The 21,805-nt window shown below is 50.0% G+C and overlaps 1 protein-coding gene across 1 annotated transcript in view; it reads left to right on the top strand.

Moving 5' to 3' along the window:
- The window catches only part of DPYSL5 (dihydropyrimidinase like 5), a 90,587-nt gene extending 70,765 nt beyond the window's left edge, over positions 1-19,822 (top strand). The window contains exons 7-14 of the mRNA XM_057557807.1: positions 750-825; positions 1,848-2,004; positions 6,280-6,421; positions 7,591-7,733; positions 10,692-10,899; positions 14,702-14,870; positions 16,895-16,976; positions 18,517-19,822. Coding sequence (XP_057413790.1) covers positions 750-825; positions 1,848-2,004; positions 6,280-6,421; positions 7,591-7,733; positions 10,692-10,899; positions 14,702-14,870; positions 16,895-16,976; positions 18,517-18,649 — 1,110 coding nt within the window. The 3' untranslated portion in view covers positions 18,650-19,822. The remainder of the gene's footprint in view (positions 1-749; positions 826-1,847; positions 2,005-6,279; positions 6,422-7,590; positions 7,734-10,691; positions 10,900-14,701; positions 14,871-16,894; positions 16,977-18,516) is intronic.
- Positions 19,823-21,805: the final 1,983 nt, after the last annotated feature.

The raw sequence follows: 21,805 nt of genomic DNA, 5'->3' as shown, positions 1-21,805 counted from the left end.
AGTTTCCTTTTAGCCCTTTATAAGTCCAGGAGCTGGACAAGGACATTGTTTTACTGTCATAACAATAGTTATGCTATCAATTACTTCCTGATGGAAACTTACCCCAGAATTAGGAAAGATCTGAATAACAAAAGGGCAGCTCCTCGTTTTCTTAGTTCAAACACATGCCCAGAGAAGTGAAGCCATGGACCGTGGTCACACAGCTTGATAGAGGAAAAGCTAATCAGTATTATAATCCAGGTGTCCATTTGCAAGACCGGTCCTGTCTGGTGTAGACTGTGAGCCCTGAACCTCTTGTGTATTGTTTCTTCTCCAGGGTACATTCTGTCTACTGACAAAGCAGCCCTCAGATGGCAGATATCATCATTTTAGATACGGGATATAATACACAACTGTCTCTAGGTCATCACGTTCATGAATAGGAAACTAAGAGTCCCTCATTTCAAGTTGTAAATAGTCTTGGTGTTGGCTGGTAGGAAATGTGAGGTTCAGCACTTGACATCTTGCCCTGATGTCGCCCTGCTGGGCTCTGGTGCTGGGCGCTGCCTGTCCCCTCCTTGTTTCGTGGGGTTCCCCAGCCTGCAGCCACCAGCCCTGCATTCCCAGCAGAAGACCGCCACCCTGAGGGGAGTGCTAAGCGATGCAGGGGGCGGCGCTGGGGCCAGCACTGGGCTGGGCCGGTCACCTTGGTCCTTGTTAGGTTATGGGGTTGATGCTCTCTCCTTCCCACTGTTGTTTCCTGTCCTTAGACTCACTGTCCCATCTACCTGGTCAACGTGTCCAGCATCTCGGCCGGTGACGTTATTGCAGCTGCTAAGATGCAAGGTGAGTCCGTAGGCTGGGCTGAGCAGCGCCCGTGTGTGGTGGGGCCCAGCAGCTCCATGCACTTCCCAGCCCAGCTCCTGGGGCCAGGCCCTGAGCCTGCCTTTCCCTTTTCTCTCTGGCTGTCTTCCTCAGAAGCACCCTGCACTGGCCTGGGTTCAGTCCATTAGCACCAGTGTTTTCCTCTGCACATTTGTTTGCATAACAGCTTTACAGAAGTGTCCGTCACCTCTCCTGGGTCTGGTAAAATTTTCCAAGTTTTCAATCAACTCACTAACTGGTATTTTTTTGAGTCTCTTGGGTTTTGCTAGTGGTTGCCTTGGTAACCAACATGAAATCCTGGACCAGTTCCAACGGACATTTCAGGGGGGAAATGCCTGGGAAGTCCCTGGAGAAACGACACTGTGAGGGCCCAGCGTCCCTTTCAGGAACCCAGTGTACCAGCCCCAGGGCACCTGTGTGTCGGAGCACCTGGCAGCCCGTGAAGGCTTTGTACGTGCTTGTACTCCCAGTCCAGCTCGGGGTGCCAGTGAGGGCCCAGTAACAGGAGAAACAGGTCACGGTCACAAACCTGAGGATATAAATCAGGAGCAAGGGCTTTCAGCCTTCGCACCACACTGCCCTCCAAATCCTGCCTCTTGCTTCTCCTTTAGCGGGACCACCTTCGCTGTCTCTCCTGCGCTGTTGTTCCAGCCTCCCACCTCCGTCTCCCTGCCCTCCATCCCCTGCTACGGATGCCACCCCCAGTATTCTCCTGAAGCTGCTCCCAGCAGCCGCCTGCTCAGAAAACAGATCAGTGCTGCCCCGCCTCAGCGCCCTCGCCCTTCTTTTCTTGCCTGGAGTCAGCACGGGGCCAGGGAGCAGTCTGACCTTGACCCCAACTGTGCTCGCAAATGCCCAGCTGAGCTCGGGCAAGCCCCTTCCTTTCTGACTTCAGCTCCTTCCCCTGCCCCATGAGAGGCTCAGACCAATGATCTCCCAGGTTCACTGGCCTCCTGGTGATGGTTTGAACCCTCTTCTTTCAGGGAAGGTTGTGCTGGCCGAGACCACCACCGCGCACGCCACACTGACGGGCTTACACTACTACCACCAGGACTGGTCCCACGCAGCCGCCTACGTCACAGTGCCTCCCCTGAGACTGGACACCAACACGTCAACCTACCTCATGAGCCTGCTGGCCAAGTAAGGTGTTTCAGCAGGACCACGCACGGCGTTATCTCACAATGCGCGCCATTCCGGGAATTTGTAGATCTTTAAGGTGATATCGTAGAGGCCCCAAACCTGACTTAAGTTTGATTTCATTGTGTCCAGAGGATGATGTTGCTTTTGTTAGCTTCTCCAAAGCCCATCAGATAATTGCCATCCATGGAGCTCCCATGACCACTTGATTTGGATGAGAGCTTCTGAGGTGATGAGTAAAGAGCATATGTAAAACTGTGAACAGTGGCTATTCAGAATTTCAGAGGACATTGATACCTTACACTGGAGACCACTGGGGAACTATAGGATGTGGTCTCTGACTTATCCTAGAAAATTTGTGCATCTTTCTATCTCTTTTTTTCTTCACCTCTCCCTCTTCTCATTATGTCCCATGTGGTTTTCTCTCATTGTATGTACCTCCCTCCTTCTGTGTGTTTCTCCCTCCTTTCTTTCCTCTTCCCCGTTTTCTTCTGCACCTTCTCCCTCTTTCCCCTTAACATCTTCCTCCAGACCTCCCTTTCCCCAGCTCCTCTTTTTCTAACACTGCTTTTCCCCATTCAATCCAGGTCTAAATAAAATGCTTTAATGAATAGTCTGAATTTGGTGGGACACAAACATGGAAAGATTTTGTTTCGTTTTGCTTCAAATTCTTTCTTGCCTCTAGTGACATTTTGATAATGGTAAAGGCCATTGCTTTTTCTTCTCTTTTGTTTATTGAAGTCCAGTTCAGTTTAAAAGTCAGTCTCTTCCCCTCCCCACCCCCAGCTCAGAGAATTAGTAGGGGTTAGGATTAAAGGGGTGGGGAATTCCACTCCATACCCAAGCATGATCTGTCCTCCTGCACTAATTGTTGCTGCTTCTCTGGCTGAAAGTGACTGGCCTTTGGGGCCCTCCTTGTATGGGGCATGTGCCCAGATACAGGCTCTCTTGAGCCACCCTCACGCAATCCTCTGACACAGGAGATGGAGTCCAGCTTGACCTCTTCTTCCCGTACCTTCCCGGCTTCCAGAACTAGCAATTCCCTGTGAACAAGAATCTGGCCAAGCAGCTTAAGCCTGGCCACCTTCTACAGTATCTGGGCCCAGAGCAAGCTCGCACGGCTTTGCCACTCCCTACGGTGGGAGGGCAGGCTGGCCCCCACCCCTGGCTCTCCTCACCCAGAGGCTCAGGCAGGCCCACCCGTCCACCACCCAGGCAGGTGCCCGCTGCTGTCACCTCTGTTCTCCACAGGTGAACCACTTGAAATGTCCCCTCTTGAGACTAGCTGGGGGAGAGGAAAGCACCATTCAACCCATGAAAAGAGGAAGAAGGGAGAGACTGCAGGACTCACCATTCTGCCAACACCTCAGTCGCCCTCCCTGTCTTCTGCTTTTACAAGACCTGGGGGTGGTGATACACCTCTGTTAGGGTGATGGTGGGGGGGTGTTGAGGGAAGTGACCAGCCCCAGTTGGAGGTGGCTGTCGTTAGATAATGGGGCTTTTATTTCATCCATGTCCTTAGCTTTCAGTCCTGGCTGGCTAACAACTGGAAAATTTCCACTCCACATCTTGCTACATTAACAACCGAAAGAGCAGCTTGGGGCTTTCCAAATACAACTGGAGTGCAGGCAGTAGGGTCCCGGGGTGAAGGTGGGCCCTGGAGGGGCAGGATATGCTGTGGCACAGTGGCAGTAATTAAAGTCTGTCCCATAGTTTTGCTGTGATTCTGAGCAGTGGCAGCTCTGACGAATTTAACCAATTTGAGAGAGGAAAGGGAGAAATGCCAGATCAGCTCTTTCTTTTAAAAATGCTTGTTGTTGGGAAAAACCAGCCTCCTTTTCATCATTATCAACACAACAAAAACAAACAAGTATCAAGAACCCACTATAAGAATTTGGGCTCAGTTCCAAGGTCAAAGAATCTTTTGAAATACCTCTGCTTGCCACAAGCAAATTTCCTGAAAGAACAAAAAGGTAGTAAAACCCCCAACCCACCCAAATTACAGTGCCCAAACCCACACAAATTTAAATAGGCAGGGGAAGAAAAGTATTATTAATCGAATAATTTAAGTTTTTATATCTAGCCTATTTTGTCAAATTTATTTAAATTATTTAACTAAATTCTATTCATTTAAATAGAATTACAATTTCATGTGAACTATTATGAGAATAGTTTGAATCCCATTTTTTAATATTTATTTATTTATTTATTTGGTTGCATCAGGTCTTAGTTGCAGCAGGCGGGCTCCTTCGTTGCAGCTCATGGGCTCCTTAGTTGCGACTCACTGGCTCCTTAGTTATAGCACACAAACTCTGAGTTGCGGCATGTGGGATCTAGTTCCCGGATCAGGGATCGAACCCAGGCCCCCTGCATTGGAAGCACAGAGTCTTAACCACTGCGCCACCAGGGAAGTCCCTGAATCCCTTTTTTAATCAGTGCATATTGTAAACGCGTGCAGTTTTATAGAATTTGGAGCATAGTTTTTACATTTTTAGGAATTTATGATTACTATAATTTTGCTTCTATGACATTATTGATGATAATTGGTATTACACAAAATACTTGATAGAAAACCCAGATGCCAATTATCATATTTCTATAAGAAAATATGAGCTGCTTCATAATGATCTACTTTAGGATGTGGTTTCTTCGAATATACCAGGGTAATAAGTACAATCTATAGATATAAGGATTTGTCCTTTATTTAAAATCTGACTTCTCAAAGGGATCAGAAATTTTTTCATTTGAACATATATATTTTTAAAGTACTTAACAAAAGGGAGTGGTGTTTTAAACTTTAAAGAGTAGGGATGGGTCTGTCATACCTCCCAGATTCAGGGCAGCATCAGGGGACCCCAAAAGCCCTTCTAGAATGTGCCCCCCCCATTCACTCTTGCCTAGTGAGCACTTACTTGTGTAGGGGCGTTTTTAGAAAAGTGGGTGCTCAGTAAGACTCGTCAGTTAAAGCATCGGGTCCTGGGGTCCCAGACCCTCAACCCACGACTCTGATGGGCATCTTCTGATCTGAGCCCTACCCGGGTGTCTGGAGGATCCCTGAGGAGGAAGTGAAAACCTAAAGATTCTGTTTATCTCTGGTGGGTTCTGCAGGTCTGGGGGATGTGGGGATCCCCAGGATACCCTAGAATAAACCCTCTGCTCTGTGGAAGAGCCCCTCCCGCAGTCTCTGAGAGGGCCCAGAGCAGCGTCTTTGGCGCAGGGAGCTACCAGCCCATGCCACAGAGTGGCATGCCATGTGCACTGTCACCAATGTAAGTCTCTGCCCCGAGTTCTGAGTGGCCCGGGAACCCCTCGAGAGCCTGGCCGTGCCTTACCCACCATAACCTCAGCAACCATCTGAGGACCATGTTCACGGATGGCAGCGGCGATGAACCACTGGCATGTCGTTGCTGGTTCATCAAGGTAGACTTCTCTTCCGTCTTGTCCTTGCTCTTCCCTGCTGGGCCAGGAGAGCCCTCACGTCCAAGCAAAGCTTAACATTGGAACTTGAGTGTTTTACCAAGCACATGCTTATTGCCAGCAGGGCCTGGCGCGGGTTGAGGGGGGAGATGAGAGGGAGTCGGCATATGGTTCCATGGAAGTAAAACTACCTCAACCCTGTCACTTTAGTTAAACTCTTTTTTAAAATTTTATTTATTTATTTATTTATTTTTGGCTGCGTTGGGTCTTCGTTGCTGCACGCGGGCTTTCTCTAGTTGCGGCGAGTGGGGGCTACTCTTCGTTGCGGTGTGCAGGCTTCATTGTGGTGGCTTCTCTTGTGGAGCACGGGCTCTAGGCGCGCGGGCTTCAGTAGTTATGGCACACGGGCTCAGTAGTTGTGGCACACAGGCTCAGTAGTTGTGGTGCACGGGCTTAGTTGCCCCGCGGCATGTGGGATCTTCCCAGACCAGGGCTTGAACCTGTGTCCCCTGCATTGGCAGGCGGATTCTTAACCACTGTGCCACCAGGGAAGCCCTTAGTTAAACTCTTAAGTTCAATTTTTCTCCACCTGTTAGTTCTCTTAACATCCAAAGGCTCTCAGTGTCTCCCGTGACGCTGGCATTCTGTGCCACAGTTGGCACATATGCTCATTCTGCAGATGTGTAAACTGAGGTTCTCACAGATAACTCGCTAGAGGTCATACAGCTATGAAGTGGCAGAGCCGAGATTGAAACCAGCTTTGCCGGGTTTCCAAGTGAAGGTTTTTCGCTGTCCCTGTCCCCACCCTCTGGGACCCTGGCCTCCCCTCCCCTCACTGTTCATGTCCTTCTCTCTACCCAGTGATACTCTGAACATTGTGGCCTCAGATCACCGGCCTTTCACCACGAAGCAGAAAGCTATGGGCAAGGAGGACTTCACCAAGATCCCACATGGCGTGAGCGGCGTGCAGGACCGCATGAGCGTCATCTGGGAGAGAGGAGTGGTATGCTCCCGGGACCCCTCCCCACTCTGGGCCTCAGAAGAATTTTCACCCTTAGGAGGGCTGGGTCAACCACAGCTCCTGTTTCACTCAAAAGGAAAACAGAAAAAGTCTTTTTTTTTTTCCTGATCTGAAAGGTAATAAGGCCTAGCATAAAAATTTGGAAAATATGGAAAAATATTAGGAAAAAAACCCATAATTCCATACTGGGAAATTATTAATATTTTGGTGTATTTCTTTCCAGCTCTATGCATGTACTCTATATTATTTTAATTACTGGGTTCATCTTCTTTTCATTTAACAGTATATTTTGAGTGTCTTCCTATATCAGTAAAAATTCTTTAAAAACGTATTTTTAATGGCTAAATAATATTCCCTCCAAAGGAAGTACCATACTTCAATTAATCCTTCCATGATGTTTGGAACTTTCAGCTGTTTCAAATTTTTGCTCTTAGAAATAATGCTGCAGAGAATCTCTTTGTTCATGAGTGTACATCAGCATTTCTAATTATTTCCTGAGGACAGATTCCTAGAGGTGGATTTCTGGGCCAAGGGATATGAACCTTTTTAGAGATCTTGATATCTTTTGTCCAATAATAAAGATAGAGACTGGGACTTCATTTGAATACCTCCTGTTCTGCCCATGAAGAATAAGTAGTTTTGGTCTTGACCTATCACAGATTAGATGCAGCACAAAGTATGAGCCCAAAGAGATTTGAAATCCTCAAGCCTAAACAACCAGCTCAGGGAAGACCCATGAGGCAGCTCCGGAATCCCCTTTGAAAAGAGTCCACGGTGCCTTCGTGGGTGGGACGATAAGATGCCTTTCCAGCAGAGAATATATGTCCCTTCGTGGATGCAGGGAAGCTCCTGATTTATCCAGAGTGAGTACCGAGTAGACCTGGTTTTACAAACAGGAGGTAGATTCGCACCAGGAAAGCAACCTTTTAGAACAAGGGCCCACCCGCCCCCGTTGCTGCAAGAAGGAGAGAGGAGTAACAAGGAACCAAGCCTAGCAGGTTGGCTCATCTGAAATGATGCCCGTGACATTGTCCTTCTCAACACCATTGTTCTAACCAACTAAAAGCCCTCAGGACAGGGTCAAGGGTGACCCGGGGTTTGAGGCACACACACAGGGCCTCGGTTGACCTAACTCTTTTGCAATGTTTCAGGTTGGAGGAAAGATGGATGAGAACCGTTTTGTGGCTGTTACCAGTTCCAATGCAGCGAAGATTCTCAACCTGTATCCCCGCAAGGGCCGCATCATCCCTGGAGCCGATGCCGACGTGGTGGTGTGGGACCCAGAAGCTACAAAGTAAAACCTGCTGCTAGTCTCCAGGGCTAGAGGGACTTGGGATTTTAAGGACCTGATATTACAGAACTCCAAAAGCATATCATCTTTGCACTACTTATAGCATAGAGCAAGATGACCCTAAGGTGTGTTCAATTCAACAAATACTTGAGGGCTTGCCATGGTCCAAGCACTAGGAATGCAACAGTGAACAAGAAGGTCTGAAGATCTGCTATAGTGCAGCTCCATGTGCACAGCACTTTACAGTTTTTCAGAGCTAGGTCACATCAACTATCTCGTTTGCTTTTCACATAGCCCCAAGAAGCACTTAAGCCTAAAGTTCTTATTTCCAGTTTACTGTTGAAGAAACTAAGAGCAGAGAGTAGAGGGACTTCCCACATGACATAGCTAATAATTGGCTGAACCAGATAGACGTCCTGACACTCAGTTCCAGACTCTTCCGCCCACTCTGCTTCTCTCGTTGAGGGTGTGGGTCCCCTTGAGCACACAGTGCTTGACACCCATGGCATTAATGAACACAAGTTGAGTGGGTAAATGAAGTGCATCAGGAGTTATCAAACCACAGGATAACTCATCTGTTATGAGCGTCATCTTTTTTTTTTTAATTTATTTATTTAATTTATTTGTTTTTGGCTGCGTTGGGTCTTCATTGCTGCACGGAGGCTTTCTCTAGTTCCGGCGAGCGGGGACTACTCTTCCTTGCGGTGCGCTGGCTTCTCATTGCTGTGGCTTCTCTTGTTGCAAAGCATGGGCTCTAGGTGCACAGGCTTCAGTAGTTGTGGCACGGGGGCTCAGTCATTGTGGCTCGCGAGCTCTAGAGTGCAGGCTCAGTAGTTGTGGTGCACGGGCTTAGCTGCTCCGCGGCATGTGGGATCTTCCCGGATCGGGGTTCGAACCCGTGTCCCCTGCACTGGCAGGCAGATTCCCAACCACTGCGCCACCAGGGAAGCCCCAGGGCATCATCTTTACTCAGAGATTTGAGCAGGGTAATGGGAATTGTTTTTTAATATTAAATTTCATTCAGTCACTCAACAAATAGAAAACTGCCACCATTTGCTGAGCACTTTTCTAGGTGCAGAAGCTAGTAGTGAACAAGATAGACAAAAATGTGCTGGGATTTTGAAGATAAAAAGTTGAATTGCAAAGAAACGCACCTCCCTGCTGGGATCCCCACACTGCTTCTCCATTAGGGCACTTGAGAAGCCGGGTTCTGCATCCAGCCTGGGGCTGGTCCCTGCTGCTGTTGCAGGTGTGGCTGTTAGTGATTGCTATTGGCAGAAAGACCCTTAGAGTGTAGCCCAGTGTATTAGGCAGCTAGGGCTGCCATAACAAAATACCACAAACGGGAGGCTTAAACAGTAGAAATTTATTTTCTCACAGTTCTGGAGGCTAGAAGTCCAAGATCAAGGTGTCAGCAGAGTTGATTTCATTCTGAGGCCTCTCTCCTTGGTTTGTAGATGGCCATCTTCTCCCTCTGTCTTCACATGGCACTTCCTCTGTGTGTGCACTTCTGGTGTCTCAATTTCCTCTTCTTATCAGGACACCCATTTGATTGGATTAGGATCTACCTATATGACCTCATTTCACTTTAATTAGTTCTTTAAAGGCCCTATCTCCAAATACAGTCACATTCTGAGGTACTGGGGGCTAGGACTTCAACATATGAATTTGGGGGGACACAGTCCATCCTAGCCTTTGGGGGTCATCCCTCCTCACTGAACATCTTCCCTTCCCACTGAGCATCTTCCCTCCTCACTGAGCATCTTCCCTTCCCACTGAACATCATCCCTCCTCACTGAGCATCTTCCCTTCCCACTGAACATCTTCCCTCCTCACTGAGCATCTTCCCTTCCCACTGAACATCTTCCCTTCCCACTGAGCATCTTCCCTTCCCACTGAGCATCTTCCCTTCCCACTGAGCATCATCTTCCCTCCTCACTGAGCATCTTCTCTTCCCACTGAGCATCTTCCCTTCCCACTGAGCATCATCTTCCCTCCTCACTGAGCATCTTCCCTTCCCACTGAGCATCTTCCCTCCTCACTGAGCATCTTCCCTTCCCACTGAGCATCTTCCTTCCCACTGAACATCATCCCTTCCCACTGAACATCATCCCTTCCCACTGAGCATCTTCCCTTCCCACTGAACATCATCCCTTCCCACTGAGCATCTTCCCTTCCCACTGAGCATCTTCCCTTCCCACTGAGCATCTTCCCTCCTCACTGAGCATCTTCCCTTCCCAGTGAGTATCTTCCCTCCTCACTGAGCATCTTCCCTTCCCACTGAGCATCTTCCCTCCTCACTGAGCATCTTCCCTTCCCACTGAGCATCTTCCCTTCCCACTGAGCATCTTCCCTTCCCACTGAGCATCTTCCCTCCTCACTGAGCATCTTCCCTTCCCAGTGAGCATTTTCCCTCCTCACTGAGCATCTTCCCTTCCCACTGAGCATCTTCCCTCCTCACTGAGCATCTTCCCTTCCCACTGAGCATCTTCCCTTCCCACTGAGCATCTTCCCTTCCCACTGAACATCTTCCCTTCCCACTGAGCATCTTCCCTTCCCACTGAGCATCTTCCCTTCCCACTGAGCATCTTCCCTCCTCACTGAGCATCTTCCCTTCCCACTGAGCATCTTCCCTCCTCACTGAGCATCTTCCCTTCCCACTGAGCATCTTCCCTTCCCACTGAACATCTTCCCTCCTCACTGAGCATCTTCCCTCCTCACTGAGCATCTTCCCTTCCCACTGAACATCTTCCCTCCTCACTGAGCATCTTCCCTTCCCACTGAACATTATCCCTTCCCACTGAGCATCTTCCCTTCCCACTGAGCAGCATCCCTTTGCACTGAGCATCACCTTTTCCCATTGAGCATCATCCCTTCCCACTAAGTACCTTCCCTTCTGTTGAGCTGTGACATCTTTACCTCCTCTCAGAGTGTTCTCTCCCGCCACTGCCTTCCCACCAGGACCATCTCAGCCAGCACCCAGGTGCAGGGAGGAGACTTCAACCTGTACGAGAACATGCGCTGCCATGGTGTCCCACTGGTCACCATCAGCCGGGGGCGGGTCGTGTACGAGAATGGCGTCTTCATGTGCGCTGAGGGCACCGGCAAGTTCTGCCCCTTGAGGTCCTTCCCAGACACTGTCTACAAGAAGCTGGTCCAGAGAGAAAAGGTAAGGTGAGGGGCGGGGGCGGAAAAAACGTGTGGGAAGAGGTTGAAGGCCCCTGGCGGCGGCATCTTATATGACTTTTAAATCTCAAAGATGTTCTCACTCTGTCTTTCCCCCAAATCTTATTGCCTGAATAGTCACTTTGGGAACAATCAAAATAGTAGAAAAGGAGCACCTGTAACAAAGTAAAATTTATTGGGAAGGGTCCCCAACTCCCTCGGAGCCCAGGGACACTATGAGGTACTCATAGCTATCCCTGGCATCCAGGCTTCTCTTGTCGTCCCTCGGGGCAGGGGACTCCTGGCTTGGCCTGGGTTGTCATATTTGCCCTGGAGATGCTCTTTCCCCAAACTCCCCACAGCCGCCCTGTGACTGCAGTAGGCCAGGTGGGCTTTGCTGAGTCTGGGCCCCTCAGTGGAGTGGTCAAGCCAGGACTAGCTCACGGCCATGAGGGTGTGGCCTGAGGTCTTATCGTGAGAGTTTCATCCAGTCCTCGGATTCCATAAACACCCTCGGTGTTCACTGAAGCTTGGGGCTCCACCTTATCCCCAGGGGTACTGAACTCTGGGTAGAGTTTCACCCAAAAGGAGGCTGGCTATTCCCTCGTTGCTTGGGGATTGATTGTCCAGCCTTATCTTTGAGAGCTGTCCTGTCCTTCCTGACAACTCCGGGTGCTGGGAACCAACTGCAGCCCTGGCCTCTGGGTGGAGAACCCAAATCATCAGAAAAGAACAAATCTGACAAAACTGACGGGTGAAAGCATCATGAGGTTTCCCCTTCCCTTCCTCTATTATTAAATTTATTATGGTTCAAAATGCTCCTGCCTAGCTATTATTATGGTTCAAAATGCTCCTGCCTAGCTATTTCCAGATTCTGTCTAGAAAGGGTGGGTGTTCTTAGAAATATCATGACCAAGGGCCTGGGAGCCCCAGCCCAAATGCAGGTGTTCTATCAGGGAGCAGACTTGGATTACCTAAAAAAAAAAGCATGGCTTTAGTTATCCCAGTGTTCAATTCAAAAGCGAACTCAGGATCTCTCGGGTAGGTGAATGGTCCCATCTCCAATATGCTTCCCAGATGTGGACAATGGCAGAAGACCTCAGCCCCACCTCTGGGGGATGTACCACAAAGAGCTGTAAGAGCGACACCTTCACACACACGACTACCTGACCAAGGGTGGCAATGATTTAAAATAAGAGAACGGAAAATAACAAGCGTCAGTGAGGATATGGAGAAATTGGAACCCTCATTCATCGTCAGATGAATGTAAAATGGTGCAGCCACTTTGGAAAACAGTTTGGCATTTCCCAAAATGTTAGATATAGAGTTGCCAAAGTAACTCAGCAATGCCACTCTCGGGTATATACATAGTCAAGAAAAATGAAAATATATGTCTACACAAAATCTTATACATGAATGTCATAGCAGCGTTATTCATAAAGGCCGAAAAGTGGGAACAACGTAAACGTCCATCAACTACTGAGTAAACAAAATGTGGTGTATCCATACAATGGAATATTATTCAGCCATAAAAGGGAATGGAGTGCTAATATATGCTACATACAATATGCATGACCCTTAAAAACATCATGCTAAGTGAAAGAATCCAGTCACAAAAGACCACATATTATATGATTCCATTCGTATGAAATGTTCAGAAGAAGCAAATCCATAGACAGAAAATAGATTAGTGGTTGCTTAGGGCTGGCCAGAGGGGAGAATGGGAGTGACTGCTCACGGGGATGGAGATTCTTTTGGGGGTGATGAAAATATTTTGGAATTACACAGTGTTGGTGGCACAAACTTGTGAATTACACTAAACACCCCTGAAATGTACTCTTTTAAATGGTGAATTTTATGGTATGTGAATTATATCTCATTTGAAAAAAAAAAATCTTTAAACAGTTCTGTGGCTTTCCCAAAAAGAGATGTTTTAGTCAGGAAATAGGATCAAAAGAGGGCAGAGAAAGTGTTTGAAGCCCTTCTAAAAACCAACCTGGGACTTCCCTGGTAGCGCAGTGGTTAGGAATCCGCCTGCCAATGCAGGGGGCATGGGTTCGATCCCTGGTCCAGGAAGATCCCACATGCCGCGGAACAGCTAAGCCCGTGCGCCGCAACTACTGAGCCTGTGCTCTAGAGCCCACGAGCCACAACTACTGAGCCCTTGTGCCACAACTACTGAAGCCCGTGCGCCTAGAGCCCGTGCTCTGAAACAAGAGAAGCCACCGCAATGAGAAGCCCGCGCACCGCAACGAAGTGTAGCCCCTGTTCGCGGCAACTAGAAAAGCCCACGGGCAGCAATGAAGACCCAACGCAGCCAAAAATAATAAAAATAAATAAATAAATAAAAACCAACCTCACAACAATGTCAGACAGATACCAATTCACAGCAGACCGCTCTTAGAGCCAGACATAGTGGAAGAGCTCAGCTTCTAGGACTGATATAAATTCAACTCAGAGGCCCTTTATCCAAAGCACTTATTATAATGACAACATAAGGTCGTCAAGAAAAAGCCAATTCTATTCCCTATTCTCTGGTATAGCCCTTATGTAACAGAATACAGGTACGCAAAAAACTTCATTTCCCCAAAATTATAAATAAGCAGTCCCTACAGAGCCGGGTCCTCAGGAAAGAAAGCAGCTCTGGGGTTGGGACCAGTGTATAAAGCCAAAACAAGGGGCTGCCGGGAGCCGGGTCCTGCCAAGGTCACTCAACCAGGATTCATCAGGTCTGTACTCCCACCCTTCACCCCCGGAACCCCCAAAGTGCAGCCTGGTAAAGGCTAAAACACTTCAGACCAGTTTTGACATTCTGAGGACTGAGCTCAACTACAGATCTGTTGGAGAATACAAAGGAATATGTAAGCTGAAGAGCCTTCCAGAAATCACCCTTATCTGTTCTTTCTCTCAACAAGGGTTTCAGCAAGCATTGTGCAGCAAGGAGATTGAGGTTATGTCCCTGAAGAGTGCCTGGGGTGTAGATTATTTATGCTGCCCCTTCAGACCTTATGCAGACGCTCCAACACACTTCCTCTCGCAGCAGAACTTTGTAATATGGTTAAGCCCCGAAACCACCCCTGCAATAATAACAGCTGCTGGTACTTACATGTCACTCACCATGTGCCAGAGCTTTACGTGTTCTATTTCATTTGATCTCATAACAACTCTGTATTCTTATAAATAAGAAAACACGCACAGAGAGGTAACATAACTTGCACAAGGTCACACAGCTTACAAGTAACAGAGCTAGGAGTGGAACCTAGGCAGTCTGGTTGTAGAATATAGGCTCTTAACTCTATTGCCTTTGTAAGTACAAAATTAACTACTATTGCTGCTGGGGGATTCTAATCTCCAAATCAGCTGTATTTAACCTCTATTCCCACAAAGTTGTCAGATCACAATAAAAGGCCTGGCCTCTTGAGAGCCTGGCAAGTGAGGGGACGACATTGCTCCGTGTGAGGGATGCTCTCTAAAGCTGAATACCTCAGAAGTCTACCCGCTACCTTGGAAAACATTCCACCAATGTCAAGGGGAGTCAGTGAATATCTCTATGCACATGCATGCAAACACTCACACACATATGCACTATTTAGGAGGTACAAGCAGATTCTCTACCCCTGGGTTCAAGATGTAGGAAGGCTTTGTCACATGCAGTAATTTGGGTCCTAAGAAGAGTGGCAGCGTCCAAAGTCTTATCAGCCATCAAGGAGGCTCTGGTGGTGGTGGTGACTTGGCCCTGATGGTTGATGGTGTCTGTGCTCTGATGGCATCATCTTTTCCCTTTTTCTGCTCTCCACCTTCACTAGACCTTAAAGGTGAAGGGAGTGGACCGCACTCCCTACCTGGGGGATGTAGCTGTCGTTGTGCATCCTGGGAAAAAAGAGATGGGAACGCCACTCGCAGACACTCCTACCCGGCCTGTTACCCGGCACGGAGGCATGAGGGACCTTCATGAATCCAGCTTCAGCCTCTCTGGTAAGAGCAAGGGCCACTTGGCCTGGCACCTGCATCTCCACCAGAGTGAGGGGACAGGAGGAGGGCAGAGGGACTAGGAACCCCACCCCGGCAGAGGGTTTTATGCTGCTTTCCTCTCCATCTTCTCCATCCCTCCCTGATCCCCTGCCCGGTGATGACTGCTGGGCCCCACGTTGTAGACACACAAATATTGGCAGGGCTCTCCCAGTCCCTGGGCACCAGCCACTCTAACAGGCCATGGCCCTTTTGGGCCTTTCCCCATGGTTTCTAAGTTCAAATAGTTTCATCCCTTGAGATATCTTGAGGGCCCTGCACATAGGGATGCCCCAGAGACGATCTGAGCGCAGAAGCATTAACTCTGTGCTACGTGGGTCTGCACCCCCATTTCCCACCCCGCTCCTCACCCGCCTCGCTGAAAGTCGTGGTATTTCCCTTATACCCTTTCCTCCCTCATCTTAGCCTCAGGTTTGCTCGTCTGCCACCTTCTTTTCTGCCAGGAATTGTACTGTATGTAATACAACATAGAATATATGGGGTGTGTCTATGCTTAGAGACTTTATCGTCGACGGCGTGTGTCCCAGGTGCTTGGCCGTAGTTAAAGGTAGAGGTCATTGCGGCATAAACGGCGAGCCTCACTGGAGAGCAGGCAGAGACTGTAAGATGCCTCAGTCCTGCAAGCAGCTTTGCTGGAAACCATGACCCCTACTTGAAAGGGGCAGGGGCCGGGTCTCACTGAACGGCCTTCACGACTAGCCCTGGCGCAGACCGAGCCTCCGCTCTGCAAGAGCCGTGCTGGGGCCGGCAGGTGAGAGGAGCAAGATCCTGGGGGAGGTGAGACGCAGCCACAAACTGTCCTAAGATGAGAGGCCAAGACCTAAACCAGAGGGGAGCCGAGGGCCACGGCTGCCCGCTGAGCTTCCTCTGTGCCCAGCCGTGTGCTGGCAGCAGCTCAGGTGGCTCCTGACTGAGGAGCTGACCACCTGTGGAGAGGGGTCCTCTCCACCGCCCTCCCCATCGTCTCAGAGCCAGTCTCATTACGGAGAGACCTTCTCCCCCAGCCTGAGGGGCACTGCTACTCCCACCAGCGACGGGACCGAGTGCAGGGAGTCAGAAAGGGGTCTGCGGGGCGGAGTGTCAGTGGGAGCCCCGGCCTCGCCAGTCCAGGAGGTGGAGCTCCCCACGGCTGCCTGGGCCTGCCCCTTCCTGCAGCCGCCAGTCCCGGGAGAAGCAGCAAAGCCCCCAGAGCTGCGAGCCCCCTCTGGCCCCTGGCTTCTGCTCCCACCCAAGTCTCGTGCAGAGCCAAGACTGGGCGGAACTGCTCTCAGGTTCAGCAGATATCAGGCAGCCTCTCACCTTCCCTCCGCCCCAAACCTTGTCTGTTCTAAATGGGACAGGCTGAAGAATGTCCCACCACACTCCCTGGGGCACAGACCTTCTTTTCTTTTTTTCAATTTATTTATTTATTTATTTATTTTTGGCTGCACCACAGGGCATGCGGGAATCTTATTTCCCCGACCAGGGATCGAACCCATACCCCCTGCAGTGGAAGCATGGAGTCTTAACCACTGCACTGCCAGGGAAGTCCCCAGACCTTCTTTTCTAAGTCTCGGGACTTCAAGACGTGGGGGCCTTTGGGGTGTTGTTCTTTAATTTTCCAAAGCAGTGGCTCACCCTTCCTTCTCGCTCTCTTGCCCACTGAGGCATATGTGCAAAGGCCCACTTGCTAACAGGCAGCTCCCTGGTCCGTGTGCTTGGCGAGAGACCATACCCCCAGGGCTGACAGCAGTGAAGGTGGCGTAGCAAGGCAGTTAATCATGGAGGCTCTGAGCCAGGAAGACCTGGGTTCAAGTCCAGGTTCTACCACTTATACACTGTGTGACATTAGCCAGGTTAACTTCCCTGAGCCTCAGTTTCCCCACCTGTAAAATGGGATGGAGTTGGATTGAGGATTAAATTAGATCCTAAGCACGGAGGACCTGGTTTTATTACCCAGGGGAGCTCACCCTCTGCTTCCTTCCTTGCAGGTTCTCAGATCGATGACCATGTTCCAAAGCGAGCCTCAGCTCGGATCCTCGCTCCCCCCGGAGGCAGGTCAAGTGGCATTTGGTAAAGGCACTGACCAGCCCCCCAAGTGAAGATGCACCGCTGCCACCAGCCCACACGCCCTCCGGCCACAGCTGCAGGGGGCGGGAGAGGCCGGGCTGGGCAGCGCACCACCTGAGGGGGCCCCGGGACACGGGGAGCCCTCCCCATGTCTGACACGTGATTCACTGTGCTTCGAGCCGACCCTAACAGGCACTTTGAGATGTGTTCCTCCTGCTGCAGTCCTTTCCTGCCTTGGCCTCGGCAGGCTTCCCGGGGGCCCATGCTATGCACAGAGCCCAATGCATAGAGCCTGGCCCCGCCCCTCCTCTCACACCCGCCTCTGGGCTGGCCTTGGGAAAGCCCGACCTTAGTGCCCTGCCCCTGGCTGACCCGCCAGCTGTCCAGAGCACTTTAGCAGATGTGTTTTAAAAGAAAAGGACTCCCTCCCCCATCCCCTTCGGCCCCGTGGTCACTTTCCCCAAGTCAGACCGGTGTTAGCATCCCAGCCATGCCCAGGACATCCCGTTTTTCCCCACTCATCTCCCGCCCCTGTTTGGTTGTGGCTGGGACACTCTGCGCCCTTTGCCAGCTGCTTCCTCTCTGCCACCCCCCGGGAGTCCCAGGCCCAGAAGGGCTGGCCGGGCGGGCATGAGGCTGGTGCCAGGCGCGTGTATATGATTTTGTTTTGCACGTTTGGTTTGCGCAGTGGTTTGGTTTGACTTGTTTGTGCATCCTGTGAAAAATGACGGTGCTTCGTGTCACTAGCATAGCATAGAAACAGCAATAGATGTGGACCTTAGGAGATGCTGCATCGACACCAACCAGACAGCCTAGGGCACCGCTGACAGGGGTGAGAGGGGGGTACTGGACTCGAGGGCCCTTTTTCTCCCTTCCTGGAGTCTTCCTGTCCCTCCCCTCCCATCTTGGTCTAGGTTCCTGCATCCTGAGAGGGTGCCCGGGATGCTGGCCCTGCAGACCTTCAGGGAGCAGGGTGGCCTTTCCCATCTCTGGCCCTGGTCACTCCCAGCACTAACCCCACACACACACCCAGCCGCCTGTAGGCTTCCGCCTACTGGACAGAGGCCCCGCCGCTCCTCCGTGTGATTGGCGAGAGGCCTCATGCCTGCTAAGAGAGATGGGGGTGGGACTTGGGGGAGCAGCCTGGCTAGATGCCAGGTGGGAGGCCAGGCCAGCAGGACCTGGCTGTAGCCCACAGCGCTGCTCAGGGGCTGCAGTCTCCTGTGGTCAGCACCTCACCCTAACCTCACTGTGGCCTCCATCTCCTCCCATTTGGGCCCTCCCTGCCTCCAAAGCTCCAGGTGGTTTCCATGGAAACACTAGAGGCTGCCCTTGGTAAGCCTTGTTCCCCCTCGGGGAGTGACATCATGTTGCACACTTGGTCTGAGCACCCGGGCTGACACGCGGCTCCTGGACTCTTGGGCCAGTGGTCATACCCGGCACATTTCTGTAGTGCTTTTCACATTGTCAAAGCCCTTTCACGTATGAGCTCTCAATTGCTCCTCATGATAACAAAGTGTGTATTATTCTCCCCATTTCACAGCTGTGGCCCAGAAAGCTTAGGCCTTCTGACTCCGGAAATGTCCAGGACTGCCCTTAAGAGCTTGGCTGTGTACCCTAGCTGTGGACAGGAGGAGTGGAGTGACATCTCTTGCAGATCCCACCTGAGAGTTTAACCAACTAAAAGACTTACTCTCCCAGTAGGCATTCTGCTTTGTTTTGCACAGGTAGATAAATTTTTCTTGTAAACAAACTGACGCGTATCACTGTTTGAGCCGGAGCCAGTTACTCGTTGGAGGCCTGCCACGTGGTTTGAGCTGTCCCCACATTCTCACTTCTCCACTCATGCTCCTCTTCCTCACTCAGGGGCTGAGAGGACTGAGACACTAACCCAGGAAGCAGAGGCGACAAAGACACTCATGGAGGGTGGTGGCCATGGGGACAGTCGGTGGGGTCTGAGCCTAGGAAATTGTGTGACACTGACCCCGTGGTACAGTGCGCATCGTCTTTATCCCTTTCAGCCCTTGCTGGGTCATGGGCCTTGGGCAGATGCCAAAGAGCCAAGCAGTGGTGGTGGCCAGGGGGCAGAGCATCCCTGCTTGGGCTAGGAAAGCTTTACCTTCTCTGAGTGCCTCCGCCCGAGAGATGCATGGTCCGTGGCTCTGGGAGACCACATGTTGGTGTGGTCCATCGAAGGCCTTCCGCTTCATTCACCCCCGACCCTTACATAGACCCACCCTTGCCCAGGAGCTTCTAGATGAAAATCAGAAGGAGGTTCAAGGAACCAAATGAAAGGTCACCCCCTACCACCCATTCCCTGCCCCTGTGCCGAGCTCCAGCCAGCCCCATCACCAGCCCCACTGGCTCTTGGTTGGAATGAAAAGGGTCTCTGGTTGCACTGAATGCAGCTCTCAAACTGGTCTTGTACTTGCTGAATAAATACTGTTGTTCTTGCCTTAGCTGCTCTCTAGGTTTGTGGGGTTAAGTTACCAGAAAATTGTGCTACTGTGTGTGCGTGTGCGTGCGCGTGTGTGTAGTGCTACGAGTCCGCAGTAGGTCTCGGTCAAGCCAGTGCTGTGATGAGGGCTTTTCCGATACTGACCCAGAAACCACAGAACCACTCGGAAACCCAAACCCCCTCCAGCTGCCCAGGTGGCAGGCACAGCCTGGGGTCGGGATGGAGCCTCCAGCACCCAAGTGACTTCCTCACTCCTCTGTAAATGTCATGGTGCTAAGATTGTGTCAACCCCAAGATGACACATGGTCCTGTGCTTTGGCCACCTGACTGAGGCAAAAACAAAACAGCCCGACTCGTTGTGTTCTGGTGCAGGTTTGTATTAAACTGTAGCTACTTCTCACTTGGTCTCAGTTGTGTTTCTTCAAAGAAGAGGGAGCTTGGTAGGGGACCTCTTCTTCCACAGTGGCTGGGATGAGGCTTCAGTTGCTAAAAAAGTCAGCTTTGGGTCCTCACTTGTGTTAGGTGGCAGGCGGCAGCTCACTGGGAGGCCTGAGCAGAGACTGAAGATTAAAAATGTTAAGAGAAAAAAAAAAAAAAATGTTAAGAGATGGGAGCCTCAGTGGCCCAACAGCTAGTAGTCAGTCCTCTCTCCTGGTGGGAACAAAACCAAGGTTTTTGGTGTCAAATTTCCCAGGACAATTTTGGGCTGAGTTATCTGAAACAGGAATAATTAGGGGAAAACATCAGATACAAAAGGCAGGCAGGAGTGGGGGTGGGACTAGGCTTTCCCCACCCACCCTTTGTCACCTATTCTCCTGGTTACCATTTTGGAAACCCACAGCCCCGTCTTCACACTGGAACCCTTGGCTGTTGGAATCATGGTCTCACAAAATCACATTTCAAAGGACTGTACAAGGCCAGTGTGTCTTTGAAGGACCTGCAGGCTGCTCTCTGGCTCTCCGGAACCCCACCTTTTGGATTGGCCCACTGTGCCTTCAAACCCTTCCATCTGCATCAAGACTAATCTACCTTCTCTTAGATCTCAGCCAGATGTTGGGGGGGTTATCTGATCAAACACTTTCACACTAAAGAGTGAGTGAAATTGTTGCTACCAGTACTATGGGGTCACTTGTACTTCTTAGCGCCAAAAATCAAAACCTTAATGAGGGAACTTTAGGTAGAATGGGGAAATAGTTGGCAGCCGGAGAACCTTCCCAGCTCTCACCAAATAAGCAACCCTCCTGCAAATAAGGCAGCCCATGACCAAAAGAAATACCCAGAACACTGCAGTTAGGACAGAGCCCTTCACTATAATGAAATGAGCTGTGTGTATAAGTTCTACTGGGGTTTCGGAGCCAGATGGAAATACCATTATTGGGCTTGTGAAGGATGCCAAGTCCCTGGGATGATACTGGGCCAAAGCGCCTGTGTTACCCTGTTTCCCCATACCATGGGAGCACACCAGAATTTGATTCACTGCCAAAAGTCCTTTGTAAGTGTTTGAATGAAAAATGGCATGGCAACTCATTTGGCAGGTCATGTGCACGGTACCAGGTGGTTTATAGAAAAAAAAAAAAATAATAAGATACCCAGGAAGACACTGGTTGCCTTTGTACATATGTAGTTGTGGGAAAACAAAAGACCACAGACTCAGACTTTAAAGGTAACACTTGATCGTTTGTAAGAATCTGCATTTGGGGAAACTGAACCAGCCAGCAGCTAAGCAACCATCACCCTCAATTTCTTCACTCCAATTACAGGCTGACTTTTATTTACAGGTACAACCTAACACTAAGAATTGCCTTGCAGTTCTTGCAGTGGAGGAGGATGGGCCTCATGACACCCAAGGTATAAAGAAGAAACCTCACGATACACGGGGAGCATAGACCTTCTAGTCCTAAGTCAATAAACGGCTATTTGACCGTGTTGCTGATAACACATTTGAAAGGGCTCTTAGTACTTTTCCAGCAAAACATTAAAGGATCTAACATTTGTTGATACTTGATACCATCTTATAATGATGGCAGCTGAGTTCTTCACCTGCTTCCCCTCATATATTTATAAACCACACGTTTATACCTAGAGGTATCTTGTCCGGGTTTGCCCAGACAGTCCTGGTTTAAGTCTATTGCCCTCCAGAATAATTATTAATAGCGCCCCCTTCACTTTCAAATGTGTCTTGGTTTGGACAATAAATTTTATGGGCATCTTAGGTACGCCTATATATTCATGAGTTTATTAATATGCTTGTCAGGCGTCAAAAGTTTTTCCATCACTGAAAGATGGGGGGCAGGGCATGGTGAGAGGCGAGGAAAATGGGTCCTTTTTCATGGGTGAGGACTGGAGTTTCTGGTGACGAGCCCTGAATCTCCGC

The sequence above is a fragment of the Balaenoptera acutorostrata genome, chromosome 12, assembly GCF_949987535.1.
Source record: "Balaenoptera acutorostrata chromosome 12, mBalAcu1.1, whole genome shotgun sequence".
In the NCBI taxonomy this organism is placed as follows: Eukaryota; Metazoa; Chordata; class Mammalia; order Artiodactyla; family Balaenopteridae; genus Balaenoptera; species Balaenoptera acutorostrata.
Note: the sequence above shows the minus strand (reverse complement) of the source record. Positions and strands in the feature narration are given on the sequence as shown.